General features: G+C 43.6%; 1 protein-coding gene across 5 annotated transcripts in view; it reads left to right on the forward strand.

Annotated features, from left to right (window-relative positions):
- Nucleotides 1-16,548, forward strand: part of Larp4 (La ribonucleoprotein 4) — a 174,167-nt gene that overhangs the window by 104,424 nt on the left and 53,195 nt on the right. For 4 of the 5 annotated variants that reach the window (XM_070040921.1, XM_070040925.1, XM_070040932.1 and 1 more), the window contains exon 1: nt 10,045-10,212. In XM_070040921.1, the coding sequence (XP_069897022.1) occupies nt 10,195-10,212 (18 nt within the window). In that variant the 5' untranslated portion in view covers nt 10,045-10,194. Of the gene's footprint in view, nt 1-8,429; nt 8,759-10,044; nt 10,213-16,548 lie in introns of those variants that run through there. The other variant, XM_070040924.1, reaches the window with a different exon arrangement.

Raw genomic sequence — 16,548 nt, forward strand, 5'->3', positions numbered from 1 at the left:
TAGTTAATAAGGCAGTAAATGAGATAAAATGGTATCAGAAAAATGTACTTAATCCAAAAGAAGTCAGTAAAACAAAGGGAGAAGGGAGGATTGCAGTTTGAGGCTGGCCCTGGACAAAATTGGGAGACAATACCTTAAAAACACTAAAGCAAGCCAAAAAAAAAAAAAGATTTTTTTTTAAAAAAAGAGAAGAGGGGGCTGGGAAGGTGGCTCAGTGGTAGAGCGCTTGCCTTGCATGCCTGAGGCCCTGGGTTCAATTCCTCAGCACCACATAAGCAAAAAGAAAAAAGCCGGAAGTGGCGCTGTGGCTCAAGTGGTAGAGTGCTAGCCTTGAGCTGAAGAGCTGAGGGACAGCGCCCAGGCCCAGAGTTCAGGCCCCAACACCGGACCTAAAAAAAAAAAAGAGAAGAGGCTGGGAATGTGACTTAGGGTTGAGTGCTTGCCTAACATGCATGAAGCCCTGGGTTCCATTCCTCAGCACCACATAAACAGAAAAAGCCAGAAGTGGCACTGTGGCTCAAGTTGTAGAGTGCTATCCTTGAGAAAAAGCAGGCTCTGAGTTCAAGCCCCAGGACTGGCACCAAAAGAAGAGCCCCACGACCTCCCCCCCCCCCAAAAAAAAAGGAAGAAGAAGAGGAAGAAAAGGAGGAGAAGGTGGTGGAGAGGAAGAGGAGGAGAAAAAAAAAAAAAGAAACAGAGGCCTGGGGATGCATGCACTTGTAAAGCCTACCATGCAAAAGGCCCTGGGTAAATGGGTCTTATCCAGATGTGAAATTTAACTTATAAATCAATGAAATTCACTGAGTTAACAACTTCAAACAGAAGCATAGCACACAATTTTCCCAAAAGATGCAATAAAAGCTTTTAATAAAATTCAGTATCTATTGCTGATGAAAAAAATCTCAGCAAAACTTGGTAGGCAATGCACACCACTAATCAATCCCAGGAACCTGGGAGCCAAGTCCAGGAGGATTGTTTGTTCCAAGTGAACGTTGGCAAAGTTAGCAAGACTTTATCTTGAAAACAAAATACAAACAGGATTGGTAGTAGCTTAAGTGGCAGAGCACTTAAGGTGCTGAGTTCAAGTCCTAGTACCACCAAAAAGAAATACCAGAGAGGGAGAGGAAGAATGTGAGGGAGAAGGAGAAAAAGAAAAAAAAACAAAGGAAAGGAAAGGAAAAGAAAAGAAAACGAAGGAAAAAAATGAAAAGAGAGGAAATATTCTAGCCAGGCGCTGGTAGCTCACACCTGTAATTCTAGCTACTCAGCAGACTGAGATCTGAGGATTACTGTTCAAAGCCAGCCCGGAAGGGCTAAGAAAGTGGCTCAGTGGTAGAGTGCTTGCCTGCATGCAGGAGGCCCTGGGTTTGATTCCTCAGCACCACATAAGTGGAAAAAGCCAGAAGTGGTGCTGTGGCTTAAGTGGTAGAGCGCTAGCCTTGAGCTGAAGAGCTGAGGGACAGTGCTCAGGCCCAGATTCAGGCCCTACAACTGGCAAAAAAAGAAAAAAAGAAGAAAGAAAAGAAAAGAAAAAAAAAGCCAGCTTGGGCAGGAAAGTCTGTGAGACTCTTATCTCCAATAAACCACCAAAAAACCAGAAGTGGTGCTGTGGCTCAAATGGTAGAGTGCTCTCCTTGAGCTGAAGAGCTAAGGGACAATGCCCAAGTCCAGAGTTCAAGCCCCTTGACCAACAAAAAAAAAAAGAAAAGAAAAGAAAAGAAAAGAAAAGAAAAAGAAAAAGGAGATAGCAGTTGGTTAGTTTTAAAACTTGAGGGGCAGGGAGGGTGGCTCAAGTGGTAGAGCGCTAGCCTTGAGCTGAAGAGCTGAGGGACAGCATCCAGGCCTAGAGTTCAGGCCCCAGGACCGGACCAAAAAAACAAAACAAAAACAAAAACTGAAACTTGAATGTTTACCTATCATGTCAACTAGCTATTCTAAACTTACTTACCAAAGATAAATGGAGGTATAGGTTCATATATTAGCTTGTATACAAATGTTTACAACAGCTTTTTTTTTTTTCCCTTGGTCCGTCCTGGGATCTGAACTCTGGGCCTGGGCGCTGTCCCTCAGCTCTTCAGCTCAAGTCTAGCACTCTACCACTTTAGCCACAGCACCATTTCCAGTTTTCTGGTGGTTTGAGATAAGAGTCTCATGGGCTTTCCTGCCCTGGCTGGCTTTGAACGATGATTTCTCAGATCTCAGCCTCCTGAGTAGCTAGGATTACAGGTGTGATCCACTGTGCCCAGCCTTGTTGGTCACGGGGCCTGAACTCTGGGCCTGGGCGCTGTCCCTCAGCTCTACCACTTAAGGCACAGCTCAACTTCCAGCCTTTTCTGCTTATGTGGTACTGAGGAATCGAACCCAGAGCCTCATGCATGCCAGGCAAGCACTCTACCATTGAGCCACCTTCCCAGCCCTACAGTAGCTTTATTTGTAATAAGCCAAATAAGAAACATTACAAATGTCATGCAATAGAAAAATACTCGACAATAAAAAGGAATGAACTATTATTCATACATGTAAAGATGTGGATGAATCTCCAGTAATGCTAACTAAAGAACTCAGACAAGAAAGTACTGTCTGTTTTCCCTTGTATAAACCTCAAAAAAAAAAAAAAAAAAAAAAGCAAGCTTAATGGTACTCACTAGACACTGCTGAAAATGAACTATGTAACTTGTGGGTGGGGGGTGAAGGGGAAAACAAAGAGAGCAAGGGAAGGGGTGATATTGTCCAAAAAGAAATATCCTCATTACCTGACTTATTTAACTGTATCCCCTCTGTATATCACCTTTATAATAACAACTTTTAAAAGATTTTATTTTTAATTTTATTTTAAATTATATAACTGCAGTACTAGAAAGAAAATGCTTTTAGGTGTGTGTGTGTGTGTGTGTGTGTGTGTGTGTGTGTGTGTGTTTTGTTGGCACTGACAGGATGTATCAAACATTTTAATTATTTATTTATTGCCAGTCTTGGGGCTTGAACTCAGGGACTGGGTGCTGTCCCTGAGCCTCTTTGTACTCAAGGCTAGCTCTCTACCACTTAAGCCACAGCACTACTTCCAGCTTTTTCTGAGTAGTTTATAGGAGATAAGAGTCTCACAGACTTTCCTGCCCTGGCTGGCTTCAAACTGTGATTCTCAGATCTCAGCTTCCTGAGTAGCTAGGATTATGGCTCCTGGTTTATTGGAGATAAGAGTCTCACAGACTTTCCTGCCCTGGCTGGCTTTGAACCGCAATCCTCAGATATCAGCCTCCTGAGTAGCTAGGGTTACAGGTGTGAGCCACTGGAGCCTGGCTATTTTTTTTTTTTTTTTTTTTTTGTTGGTCGTGGGGCTTGAACTCTGGGCCTGGGCACTGTCCCTCAGCTCTTCAGCTCAAGGCGAGCGCTCTACCACTTGAGCTACAGCGCCACTTCCGGTTTTCTGGTGGTTTATTGGAGATAGGAGTCTCACTGTCTCTCCTGCCTGGCTGGCTTTGAACCGCAATCCTCAGATCTCAGCCTCCTGAGTAGCTAGGATTACAGGCGTGAGCCACCAGCGCCCGGCTATTTTTGTATTTTTAAAATTAATTTACTTTATTATTATAAAGGTGAGTACAGAGGGATTATAGTTGCATGAGTCAGGAAATGCATAAATTTCCTTTCATATATTGTCTTCTGTTCCCTCACTCTCTCCCTAAAAAAAGATTTTTTGTACGTTTTATATAGTAAAAATACTGTACAGAGGGGTTACAGTTACATGAGCAAGGTAATAAGTACATTTCCAATCAAGCATTGTTGCCTCCTCCTTTGTTTTTCCCCTACCATCCCTTCCCTCCCACAACTCACCTCCCCCCCCCAAAAAAATAGATTTTTAAAAATGCAAACTTGGGCTAGGACTGTGGATTACTGGTAGAGTGTTTGTCTAGCATGCATGAAGCCCTGGGTTCGATTCCTAAGTACCACATAAACAAACAAAAAAACCAAAGAAGCTAGAAGTGGCACTGTGGCTCAAGTGGCAGAGTGTTAGCCTTGAGCAAAAGCAGCTCAGGGATAGTAGTGCCCAGTCCCTGAGTTCAATCCCCAGGACTGGCAAAAAAACAAAATAAAAAACAAAAACAAAAATACTGTTAATTACATGCTAGTTATTATCTGTAAGAAGGTTAAAAGCAAAACCTTGGGCTGGGAATGTGGCTTAGTGGTAGAGTACTTGCATAGACTGTATAAAGCCCTGAGTTTGATTTTTTTTTTTTTTTTTTTTTTTCTGGTTGTGGGGCCTGAACTGGGTGCTGTTCCTCAGCTCTTCAGCTCAAGGCTAGCGCTCTACCACTGGGCCACCTTTCCAGCCCCGCGAGTTTGATTCTTCAGTGCCACATATACAGAAAAACCCAGAGGTGGCACTGTGGCTCAAGTGGTAAGAGCCCTAGCCTTGAGCACTGAGAGGCTCAGACACAGAGCCCTAGGGCCTGAGTTTAATTCCCAGGACTGGCAAAAAAAAAAAAAAAAAAAAAAAGCAAACCTTGTTATCGTTGTGGGAATTGAAACAGGAAAAATTTTGTATGAAGAGTGAGAAAGTAGCTATATATAAATATGTTGATCAAACCCAGGGTCTTGTGTTTGTCCTCAGTTTTTAATTTCTTTCTTTCTTTTATTGGTGGGGGAGTGGTTAATTCGATTGAGGGAGGGGCATACTTTGGTTTTGGAGCCCAAGGTGACCTGGAACTCAAGCTCCTCCTGCCTGTTTGTTTTTTTTTCGTTGTTGTTGTTGTTCTTGTTGTTGTTTTGTCGGTTGTGGGTCGAACTCTGGGCCTGGGCACTGTTCCTCAGCTCTTCAGCTCAAGGCTAGTGCTCTATCACTTGAGCCACAGCACCACTTCCTGTTTTCTGGAGGTTTATTGGAGATGAGTCTTACAGGCTGGAATTGAATGGTAATCCTCAAATCTCAGCCTTATGAGGAGCCAGGATTAAAGGTGTGAGCCACTGTGCCTGGCTGTCTCAGCTTTTTGAGTGCTAGGATTATAGGCATATACTACTACACCAAACTTAATTTCCTTTTCTTTTTTTCCTTTTCTTTTTGTCATTTGTGGGGCTTGAACTCAGGGCCTGGATGCTGTTCCTGAGCTTTTTACTTGAGGCTAGCATTCTCCCACTTTGAGCCACAGCTCCACTTCCAGTTTTCTGGTTGTTAATTGGAGATGGGTCTCATGGACTCTCCTGCCCTGACTGGCTTTGAACTTTGACCCTCAGATCTCAGCCTCCTACGTTGTTAGGATTATAGGCAAGGGCCACCAACACCCAGCCTGACTTACTTTTCACCAGGCTTAATTTGAAATTTTGTTCTGAAGAGATTAATATCAAATGTAAAATTGCTATACAGAACCAAGTAAAATTATCATTTGAAGTCAGTTGATAGTTACTTTAAATATAGTTAAATATAATAAGTAAAGTGAGTTCTAAAACAAAACAAAACAACCATGCACAGTCATTGAAAGTTCAAACTAAAAATGTTGTAATCTGTAAACTGATGACTTACTACCTACCTCTCTGACTCGAAGGAGCTGTGCTTGCTCAATTTTTTTGATGACATTTTTCACTGAGTATGGAACTTCCAGTTCAGAGCTCACTGGATCTTGGACATTTGGAGCCAATTTCTTGGAAATTATGCTTTCATTTTCTGATTCCGAGTCACTGTTTAATCTTTTTCGTATTTTGGCTAACATTTTGAAATTTTGGGTAACTTTCTATTATTTCTCCTCCTTCTTCTCCTCCAGCACCTTCTCCTCCTCTTCCTTCTTTTTTTGTGTCCACTAGGAATCTAGGAGCCTGCCTTCCAGAGCTTTTGGCTTGCCCTGTTGTCAGTTAGGTTGTTAACCAAATTGTAATCTTATCTGGTGATGTCATAGTGGAACCATTGTGACATTATCTGTGACTTGAACATTTTCAGATTGCTTATTATACATAGAGAACAAGGCATTCCATATGTGCAATGGTAGATGGGTGGAAGAGGGAGGATGGGTAGGAAAGCATAGACAACAGGAATGCTAAGAAAAATATATGTAGCTCTATTTAAATGAACTTAAAAACCAAGCTATTCAAGATACAGTGTTTCAAATGTAATTGTTCCTTCTTCTCTCTTCCTGGGCTTTCACTTAAATATTTGTAAACCTGTAATGGAATATTATGTTACAATTTCCCCAGTTGTCCTTTAACTTTTCCCAGACATGTAGTAACCTCAAAGATATTTGGACATTACACTCTGCACTATCCATTCACTTGGTATTTCAAGGAGTCTGGCTGACTGTAGAATGCTTTGAAGTTACATAGTTGTACTTAAAACATTGTAGGTCCTGGGCCTCTGTGGCTCATGCCTGTAATCCTAGCTACTCAGAAGGCTGAAATCTGATGATCGAGTTTCAAAGCCATCCCAGGCCGGAAAGTCCATGAGACTTTTATCTCCAATAAACCACTCAGACAGAAGTGATGCTGTGGCTCAAGTGATAGAGCACTAGCCTTGAACTGAAGAGCTGAGGGACTGCGTCCAGGCCCAGAGTTGAGGCCCCACGACTGACAAAAAAAAAAAAAAAAAAAAAGTTGTAGGTAATGCTACAGGCTGCTTTCTACCTAATTTGGGCAGATGTGATTGAAAAATGATTTAGGAGACTGGAGCAATTAAAGGACAAGATGTTTTTATTGGTTCCACAGCTTCATGGATAGCCTTCTTTTGTGGGGGGGAAGGGGGGTGCGGTCGTGGGCCTGAACTCTGGGCCTGGGCGCTGTCCCTCAGCTCTTCAGCTCAAGGCTAGCACTCTACCACTTGAGCCACAGTGCCACTTTCCAGCTTTTTTTTCTTTTTGCTTATGTGGTGCTGAGGAATCGAACTCAGGGCCTCAGGCATGCAAGGCAAGCCTTCCCAGCCCCCTCCCCCTCATTTTTTTAACTTTCTACTTAAAAATAGGAGTGAGCCAGACACCAATGGCTCATGCCTGTAATTCTAGCTACATAAGAAGTGAAACCTGAGGATCATGGTTTGAAGCCAGTCTGGGCAGAAACTTAAGATATGTGGCTCAAGTAGTCAAGTAGTAGAGTGCTAGCCTTGAGCAGAAAAGCTAAAGTACACTGCTCAGGCCCTGAGTTCCAGCCCAAGTACCAGCACACACAAAAAGAGAGAGAAGAAAAAAAAAATATATATATATATAGCAAATCGCTATGTGCTCAACATCTGAAAGGAGCAAACATTGACATATTTGTCATACTTGTTTCAAATATTTTGTTCATTTTTCTTTTCTGTTTTTGCTTCCAATATTTTTCTTTTTGAGACAAGGTCTTGCTATATAGCACAGGCTGGTCTTGATTCCAAGTTTTCTGGCCTCCCTGAGTGCTATGCATCAGCATGCCTGAACAGATGTTTTCAATAAAGGAAATTTTTTTTGGGGGGAGTCCGGTTGTGGGGCCTGAACTCTGAGCCTGGGAGCTGTCCCTCAGCTCTTCAGCTCAAGGCTAGCGCTCTACCTCTTGAGCCACAGCACCACTTCCAGCTTTTTTTTTTTTTGCTTGTGTGGGGCTGAGGCATCGAACCCAGGGCCTCATGCATGCAAGGCAAGCGCTCTACCATTGAGCCACCTTCCCAGCCCCTAAATAAAGGAAATTAATACAGGCAAAGTTGACTTCCCCTTGTGTTGTCTATCCATTTCCAGAAGCAATAACAATCATGAATTTGATGTATCTGCGACTACTCTATATAGTTGTACTGCAAGTGTAGGTATTTATAAATTATGTTGTAACACTTTATAGGTCTTGAGGGTTTTTTGTTTTTGTCGGTTGTGGGGCTTGAACTCTGGGCCTGGGCACTGTCCCTTCAGCTCTGTAGCTCAAAGCTAGTGTTCTACCACTTGAGCCACCATGCAACTTCTGGTTTTCTAGTGGTTTATTGTAGAGAAGAGTCTCATGGACTTTCCTGCCTGGGCTGGTTTTGAATTGCGATCCTCAGATCTCAGCTTTCTGAGTAGCTAGGATTACAGGCTTGAGCCACCAGTGCCCGGCCTAATTAAAATATTATCTAACATTCTTTGATATCAATTCACCTCCTTAAACACTTTGTGGATAACAATATTAGGTTATAGGGCTAAGAATATGGCTTAGTTGTAGTGTGCTTGCCTAGCATGCATGAAGCTCTGGGTTTGATTCCTCAGTACCACATAAACAGAAAAAGCTGGAAGCGGTGCTGTGGCTCAAATGGTAGAGCTCTAGCTTTGAGCATAGAGAGGTTTAGGGACAGAGCTCAGGCCCTGAGTTAAAGGCCCAAGACCAGCAAAATAAACAAATAAAATAAACTCTATTAGATTATAAAAGCCTTTCTTTTGTTGTTTACCCTAGTAGGGACAAAGCAACCTTAAAATTTGTCAAAAACTAATTTAGCATTTTTTTCTCTTCCTCTCCCATTTTCCATGCAGCATGGAATTCCTCATCAACTGGGAATTAAGGCTTTTTAAAAGCCAGTTTTAAAATTCTTCTCTTTTAATTGGATAAGCATTTGTTGAGACACTGTTATGCAGTTATCACTATCCTGATCTGAGAAGAATTTATGGTAGGATTCGTATGAAAAACTGAAGAATGACAAAAAATTAAAAAGAATTTAAGATGGAATAATCAAGGGCTAATAAAGGACATGAAAAGATTTGTGGAAAACAGAGTCTTTGGGAAAACCTTATGGAGAGAGATGGTTGATTGACAAATGAAGGCACTACAGACAGAGAAGACATCTTGAGTCATGGCTTTGGAGGTGAGTACACAGAGTTTTTATATGGGGTGGGGGCCATGCAGTTTAATCTCCGAGATTAAGTAGTATAGGGGTGATGAAATTAGAAAGGTTAAGCTACCATTATCAGCAACTGAATGGTAGGAATTTGGTATTTAAGTGAGAAACTGAGGTGTTTCCTTTAAGGTAAAGCAAAGAAAATTAAGTTATTAAAAGCAAATGGAATCAGAATCGGATTTAAAAAGTTTTAGTTTAAGTGAAACCTTCAGTCTAGAGGGATTAAAAAAAATAATGGAAGAAAATGTTGGAGATCACGACATGATTAAGAAAGATATTTGAAGAAGCATATTAGTGGGACTGAAGGGATGGGTAATGGAAGGATAAATCTAGCAAAACGTACAGATAGTTAAATATTATTTTTAATGCATTTTTAAAAAATAAAGCACAGGGGCTGGGAAGTTGGCTCAGTGGTAGAGCGCTTGCCTTGCATGCCTGAGGCCCTGGGTTCGATTCCTCAGCACCACATAAGCAAAAGGAAAAAAGCCAGAAGTGGTGCTGTGGCTCAAGTGGTGGAGCGCTAGCCTTGAGCTGAAGAGCTTGAGGGACAGTGCCCAGGCCCAGAGTTCAGGCCCCATGACTGGACCCAAAAAACAAAACAAAACAAAAAATAAAGCACAATCTCAATGAAGAGGCTATAAGCATTAACTCAAACGCTGTAGCATAATAATCTATTTCCTGCGAGTTTAGGGCAAAGTTCTTTAAAGGTGTATCAGGGAAACTCGGCAGTCCTAGACTTCAGCGTTAAACTGGGAATATTTTAGAATGATTTCACTCATTTTACTATAGTAAGCATTTTGTATACAGAAGCTGTAATAAGTAAAAATAGTTGTACTTCAGCTTTTTTTTTCCCTGTAGCTTAGGGGGAAAAAAAGTATTTTATTTTTCCCCCCTGTAAGCCACTACGGTTTAGCAGGCTTAGGTGTTTTAGTTCGTTTCGTACAAGATGGGCTTTTAATTAGATCTGGATAGTGAAATGTGAAAACCGCAGTGTTAGTAGCACTGGGGTAGCTTGGCAAGTGATTAAGAAGCTTCGGTGAAATTTTCTTTCTACCCCGTGGCCCAGAATGGTGCCTCCTATGGATCATCTGCCCTCACCCCCTACTGCAGACCACAGATAGTACATTCCACACCGCCTGAAGGTAGTGCCAGAGTTGAGCGCGCCTTGGGTTCCGTCTCCTCCAGGAAGTAGTTTGTTCGTGAAGCCGGAAGCAGTTGCTGTTTCAAGGGAGGCGGGACCGGGCTGGTGAGGCCGCAGCGGCTGACGGCGGGGGAGGAGCCGGGTCCACTGCCGGGTGGAGGGGAAAGGCGAGTGTCCTTATCCTAGCGATTGGGGCTCGGGCCTGTGAGCCAGTTGGAGTCGCGGCGGCGGGAACGAGCGGAGGGTCCGAGTGGAGGAAGATATGTTGCTCTTCGTGGAGGTGAGCGGATTCAGTTTTCTTGTTCCCCTCGAGAAGAGCTCCGGAGCGTGGCGGCGCCTGCGGGTCCCAGCGCCATGTGACTTTCCAGGCCCCACACGCCGCGGAGCCGGCAGGCAGGCTGACACAGCACCTGGGCCGCGCAGGCCCGCCGCTTCCCTCCGCGCGCCCCCCACACTGCGGGGAGCCGTGGGGGCGAGGCCGGCGGCGGGGGAGAGGGGAAGGTGGGGTGCCGGGGACTTGGCTGGCGCGGCGTGATGACCAGCGGGGAAGGAAAGTGTCCCATATGGACCTCCTGAAGGAGGCAGACGGGCGGGGGGCGGAGTCTGTCGGGGAAATGGGTAATCAGGTGGGCGCCCTCTGCGAGGGAGACGCGGCCTCGCGGGGCTGTCTGGGAGGGAGGTGAGCAACATGTGGGATCGCGGGGCGGGGGGGGGGGGCAGGGGGAGAGGGGAGAGAGGAGAAGGTGAAATGCGGTTACGTGGGGTTTGGTTGTGTTTTTCTTTTAAATTTCCCTTGGAGTGTTTTTTTGGAAAGCGAAAGCGTTTTAGCAAGGTCCACCAAATTTTGTTAGGTCCTCGTCCTTCTCTCTCTGGAACGTTCGGGGAGTGGTTGGGGAAAGCGAGTTACTGTGAACCGAGAAGCCAATAGGCTTTGGAAGCCTTGAAAGGCACCGCTTTGACCTTTTGTAAAGTTACTCTGGCTGCGGCTGCGTGTTGCGGATTGATTTTGTGAACCGATTAAAAAGCTCTTTAAAAGGAAAATCCCAAGAATGAGAAAACTTCATCTGAGAAAAGCCAATGTGTGTGTGTGTGTATAGGGGCTATTTGAACAATAGATATAATTTTGTTGCTTTGACGGGGACTGCAGTTGTACTCATGTTGTTTCAAGGTAGTGATAGCTGTCTTACAGAAATACGAAGTTTAGTTTTCCTCATTTCTGTCCTGTTGTGTGCAGCGAGTATCAGCTGACTGCCTTTGAGTAGATTCCAGATCGTGTACTTACATTGTGGAAACGTCAAACCAGCAAAGCTGCAACTTGGCAAATGGGCATTTGTTAACTGTGCCTGTAAAAAGAATCTTTTCAATGAGGAAAGGAATTTATAGGTTCTAAAATGCACTCTGGGCTAGTCTTTAGGGGGACGGGGGCTCTGGAGTGGTGTGGGAGAATTTTACCCTGTAGTGTTCTAGTATAAAGTAAATGCTTTTACTTTTTTCTCCAGTCTGTTACTGGGAAGCTGATGAATTTGAGATCTTTAAGTTAGGTGGTTTTTTTTTGTTTTTTTTTTGGTAGAAATACTGGGATTTGAACTCCGCCTCTTATTCTCACACCCTATTTTTTACTTGAGCCATACCTTCACTTACAGCTCTTTTTTTTTTTTTGCTAGTTAATTGGAGATGAATGTGTCTTAGATTTACCTCCCAGGCTGGCTTTGAACAAGGATCCTTAGATCTCAGCTGTCCGAGTAGGGCACAGCTCCCACCATGTTAGGTTTTAGTTAATTAATTGGGGGGGGGGGTGGACGGCATGGTTGTGGGGCTTGAATTCAGGGCCTGAACACTGTCCTTGATATTTTCTGCTCAAGGCTACAATTCTACTACTTTTGAGCCACAGCTCTGCTTCCGTTTTTCCAGGTGGTTAGTTGGAGATAAGTCTCATCAACTTTCTTCCTGCCTGGGCTAGCCTAGAACCATGATCCTTGATCCTTAGATCTTAGCCTCCTGAGTAGCTAGGGTTACAGATGTGAGCCCAGCTTAAGTTGGGTTTTAAAAAGACACTGCTACCCTAGAATATGTCCAACCTTAATAATAAACATTTATTGGAATATTCCAAGCAAATCTTTACTTTCTTTTTTGGTCCAAGACCAAGACTCAAACTCAATACATGATATTCTCACTCTGGCTTGTGCTTTGCCAACTAAGCCAAATAAACAACCCTGTTGTTTCTTTCTTTCTTTCTTTTTGTCAGCCGTGAGGCTTGAACTCTGGGCCTGGGCCCTGTCCTTCAGCTCAAGGCTAGCGTTCTACCACTTGAACCACAGTGCCACTTCCGGCTTTTTTTCTGCTTATGTGGTACTGAGGAATTAAACCCAGGGCCTCATACATGCAAGGCAAGCACTCTACCACTGAGCCAACTTCCCAGCCCCGGTTGTTTTCTTTCTTAATTTTTTGTTTCTTCCAAATCTTCCAAACACTTTTTTTTGGGGGGGGGGGTCCGTCCGGTCATGGGGCCTGAACTCTGGGCCTGGACGCTGTCCCTCAGCTCTTCAGCTCAAAGGTAGCGCTCTACCACTTGAGCCACAGCGCCACTTCCAGCTTTTTTCTTTTTGCTTATGTGGTGCTGAGGAATCGAACCCAGGGCCTCATGCATGCAAGGCAAGCGCTCTACCACTGAGCCAACTTTCCAGCCCCTCCAAACACTTTATTTTTTATTTTGGTGCCAGTCCTGGGACTTGAATTCAGGGCTTGGATACTGTCCCCCAGCTTCTTTTACTCAATTGGAAGTAGAGCTGTGGCTCCAAGTGGTAGAAGCACTATCCTTGAAAAAAAAAATCAGAAACAACAGGTGTGTGTGTGTGTGTGTGTGTGTGTGTGTGTGTGTGTGTGTGTGTGTGTGTGTGTGTGTGTGTGTGTGTGTGTGTGTGTGTGTGTGTGTGTGTGTGTGTGTGTGTGTGTGTGTGTGTAGGGATTGAGCAGGTACTCTACCATTGAGCTACTCTTAAAGTCCTCTCTGATATTGATTCTTACAACTTCATGATATAGGCATTATTCTCAATGAGGGAACCAAACAATTTAGATATCTAAAAGTTATTCAGTTATTCAGGGACTAAAGTTTGAAGTCTGGCTTGTAGAACACAACTCTCTTCCTTTTACAACTTACTTTTGCAATTTCCCTTAAGGGAGTGGTTCTTCTCCCTCCCCCCCCACCCCCCCCCCCCCAAATCCTAGGGCTTGAACCCAAGGCCTGGGCAATGTCCTGAACTTCTTTTGCTCACTCTACCACTTGAACCACAGTGCCACATCAGCCTTTTCTGTTTGTATGGTACTGAGGAATTAAACCCAGTGCTTCCTGCCTGCTAGGCACTAAGCCACATTCCCAGCCCCAAGGCAATGATTTTTGTTGTTGTTGTTGTTGTTGTTGGTTGGTCCTGGGCTTGAACTCTGGGCCTGGGCACTCTTCAGCTCTAGGCGAACTCTCTACCACTGAGCCACAGCACCACTTCTGGTTTTCTGGTGGTTAATTGGAGATAAGAGTCTCATGGACTTTCCTGCCTGGGCTGGCTTGGAACTGCAGCTCTCAGATCTCAGCCTCCTGATTAGCTAGGATTACAGGTGTGAGCCACCAGAGCCTGGCAGGCAGTGATTCTTTTTTTTTTTGGTCCGGTCGTGGGGCCTGAACTCTGGGCCTGGGCGCTGTCCCTCAGCTCTTCAGCTCAAGGCTAGTGCTCTACCACTTGAGGTACAGCACCACTTCCGGCTTTTTTCTTTTTGCTTATGTGGTGCTGAGGAATTGAACCCAGGGCCTGAGGCATGCAAGGCAAGCGCTCTACCACTGAGCCAACTTCCCAGCCCCCAGGCAGTGATTCTTAATGTAGGTTGTTGGGTAGAACTGAAGGAGTGTGTAAGCTTGGATGAGGAAAAGCTTTCCCATTTGCTTTACCTAGCTTCTAACTAAAATCTAGAATCTTTACATTTTAATGGTAGTAACAGGCTCTGTGACTTTGTTAATAGAGAAATCAGGTAGGTTTTTTTTTTTGGTTGTGGGACTTGAACTCAGGATCTGGGTGCTGTTCCTGAGCTTTGTGCTTAAAACTAGGCCTGTAGCACTTTGAACCACAGTCCACTTTGAGTTTTCTGGTGGCTAATTGGTGATAAGAGTCTCATGGATTTTTCTGTCCAGGCTGGCTTCAAACTTCTATCCTCAGATCTTGGCCTCCTGAGTAGCTAGGATTACAGGTGTAAGCCACTGACTGGCACTTGACAATATTAAAGCATTTTTATTATCATATTAGACTTTTAAAAATATTTTGATAACTATTTTCAGTTGCTGTACTTTGTGGTCCTTATATATTTTTAATATCTTTTTTGATAGTAGTAGGGGCTTAACTAGGCCTTTTGCTAAAATAGTATTTACGAAACATTAAATTAGCATTTAAGAAACAGTATGACTAAATATTACTATAGTAATAGGGAAATATGTATAGTTCTTACTATAGGTCAGGTTAATTAGTTGTTCCTTTGTATCCATGTATATATCTTGTGTACATACATACATAGATACATATATATCTCTTGTATACATATATATCTAACCTACCTACTGAAGCTTAACAGTCTGTTTGACATACTAGTCCCATTTTAGAAGTAAAGGAACTAAAGTACAGGGGCCTAAAACTTTCCCAAGATTATAACTAATGTTGAAGCTCGAATTAGAACTTTCTTTTTCTAATAGTCTTTTTTGTTGTTGTTGGTCGTGGGCCTGAACTCTGGGCCTGGGTGCTGTCCCTCAGCTCAAGGATAGCACTCTACCACTTGAGCCACAGCACCACTTCCGGCTTTTTCTGCTTCTGTGGTGCAGAGGAATCAAACCCAGGGCCTCATGCATGCAAGGCAAGCACTCTACCACTGAACCATCTTCCCAGACCTCTGATAGTCTTTTTTTTTTTTTTTTTTGGCCAGTCATGGGGCTTGAACTCTGGGCCTGAGAGCTGTCTTTCAGCTCTTCAGCTCAAGGCTAGCGCTCTACCACTTGAGCTATAGTGCCACTCCCAGTTTTCTGGTGGTTTATTGGAGATAAAGGGTCTCAGGGACTTTCCTGCCTGGGCTGGCTTTGAACTTTGATCCTCAGATCTCAGCCTTCTAAGTAGCTAGGATTACAGGTGTGCGCCACTGGCACCTGGCTTTTTTTTTTAAGTTTTTAAATTATTAGCCCTGAAAAGATAGTGTCTCTGAAAAGAAAGGTTAAAGAAGAGTTTAGGTAATTCATAAAGTTGTCAGAAATAACCTGTCTTTAAGTTTGAAACAGCAGTATGTACCTTCTATTTGTGCTATCACATTCACATGGTTGTACAAACCATCACCACTGTCTACATCAGAACTAATTTCTTTTGGGAAAACTGAAACCCAGCTAACCATTGTGGTGTATACCTGTAATATCAACACTTGGGAAGCTGAGGTAGGTTTCAGAGTTCTAGGTAGACAGTCTGGGTTATATAGTAAGATCTTGTCTCAAAAAAACTCCAGACTCCTGTACAGCATTTTTATAATAAAATAATAAAAAAAAAACCCCTCCAGAAACTTATTAAATAATAGCTCCTCATTTTCCTTTCTTTGCATTTCATAATTTGACAACTAATTTTACCATTAAATAAGCTTTCTGACTAGTGATTAATGCTTTTTTAGATAATAGTATTCAATATTTTAGGTTACAAGGCTTAGACATGAAATAGAAAGTAGGAGATTTAACCAGCTGATCTTAAATAAGCAAGTAAATAAATGGTAGTATTATACCTTTTATCCCAAGTATAGTACTTCACATTTTCTATTAACAGGATTTTTTAATTTTTTTAAAATTTATTTATTTATTTTTGTTGGTCATGGTACTTGAACTCTGGGCCTAGGTGCTGTCCCTCAGCTTCTCAGCTCAAGGCACACATTCTACCACTTGAGCCACAACACCACTTCTGGTTTTCTGGTGGATTATTGGAGAGAAGAGTCTCACAGACAGAGAGGGGAAGGGGTAATATGGGGAAACAAAGGCGGAGGCAACAGTGCTTGATAAGAAATGTACCACTCGGGCCCTAAGGGTCCCGCCTGTAATCCTAGCTACCCCGGAGGCTGAGATCTGAGGGTCCCAGTTCAAATCCAGCACGGGCAGGAAAGTCTGTGAGACTCTTTTTTTTTTTTTTTTTTTTTTTTGGGTCCAGTCGTGGGCCTGAACTCTGGGCCTGGGCACTTTCCCCTCAGCTCTTCACCTCAAGGCTAGCGCCCTACCACTTGAGCCACAGCGCCACTTCCGGCTTTTTTTTCCCTGCATATGTGGTGCTGAGGAATCGAACCCAGGGCCTCATGCATGCAAGGCAAGCGCTCTACCACTGAGCCACCTTCCCAGCCCCTGTGAGACTCTTATCTCCAATAAACCACTAGAAAACTGGAAGTGGCTCTGTGGCTACACGGTAGAGCGCTAGCCTTGAGCTGAAGAGCTGAGGGACCGCGCTCAGGCCCAGAGTTCAAGCCCCACGACCGACAAAAAAAACAAGTCTCACCAACTTTCCTGTCCAAGCTGGCTTTGAACCATGATTCTCAAATCTCAGCCTTCTGAGTAGCTAGGATTACAGGC

This window comes from Dipodomys merriami, unplaced genomic scaffold (assembly GCF_024711535.1).
Source record: "Dipodomys merriami isolate MVZ:Mamm:240054 unplaced genomic scaffold, mDipMer1.0.p SCAF_10, whole genome shotgun sequence".
NCBI lineage: Eukaryota > Metazoa > Chordata > Mammalia > Rodentia > Heteromyidae > Dipodomys > Dipodomys merriami.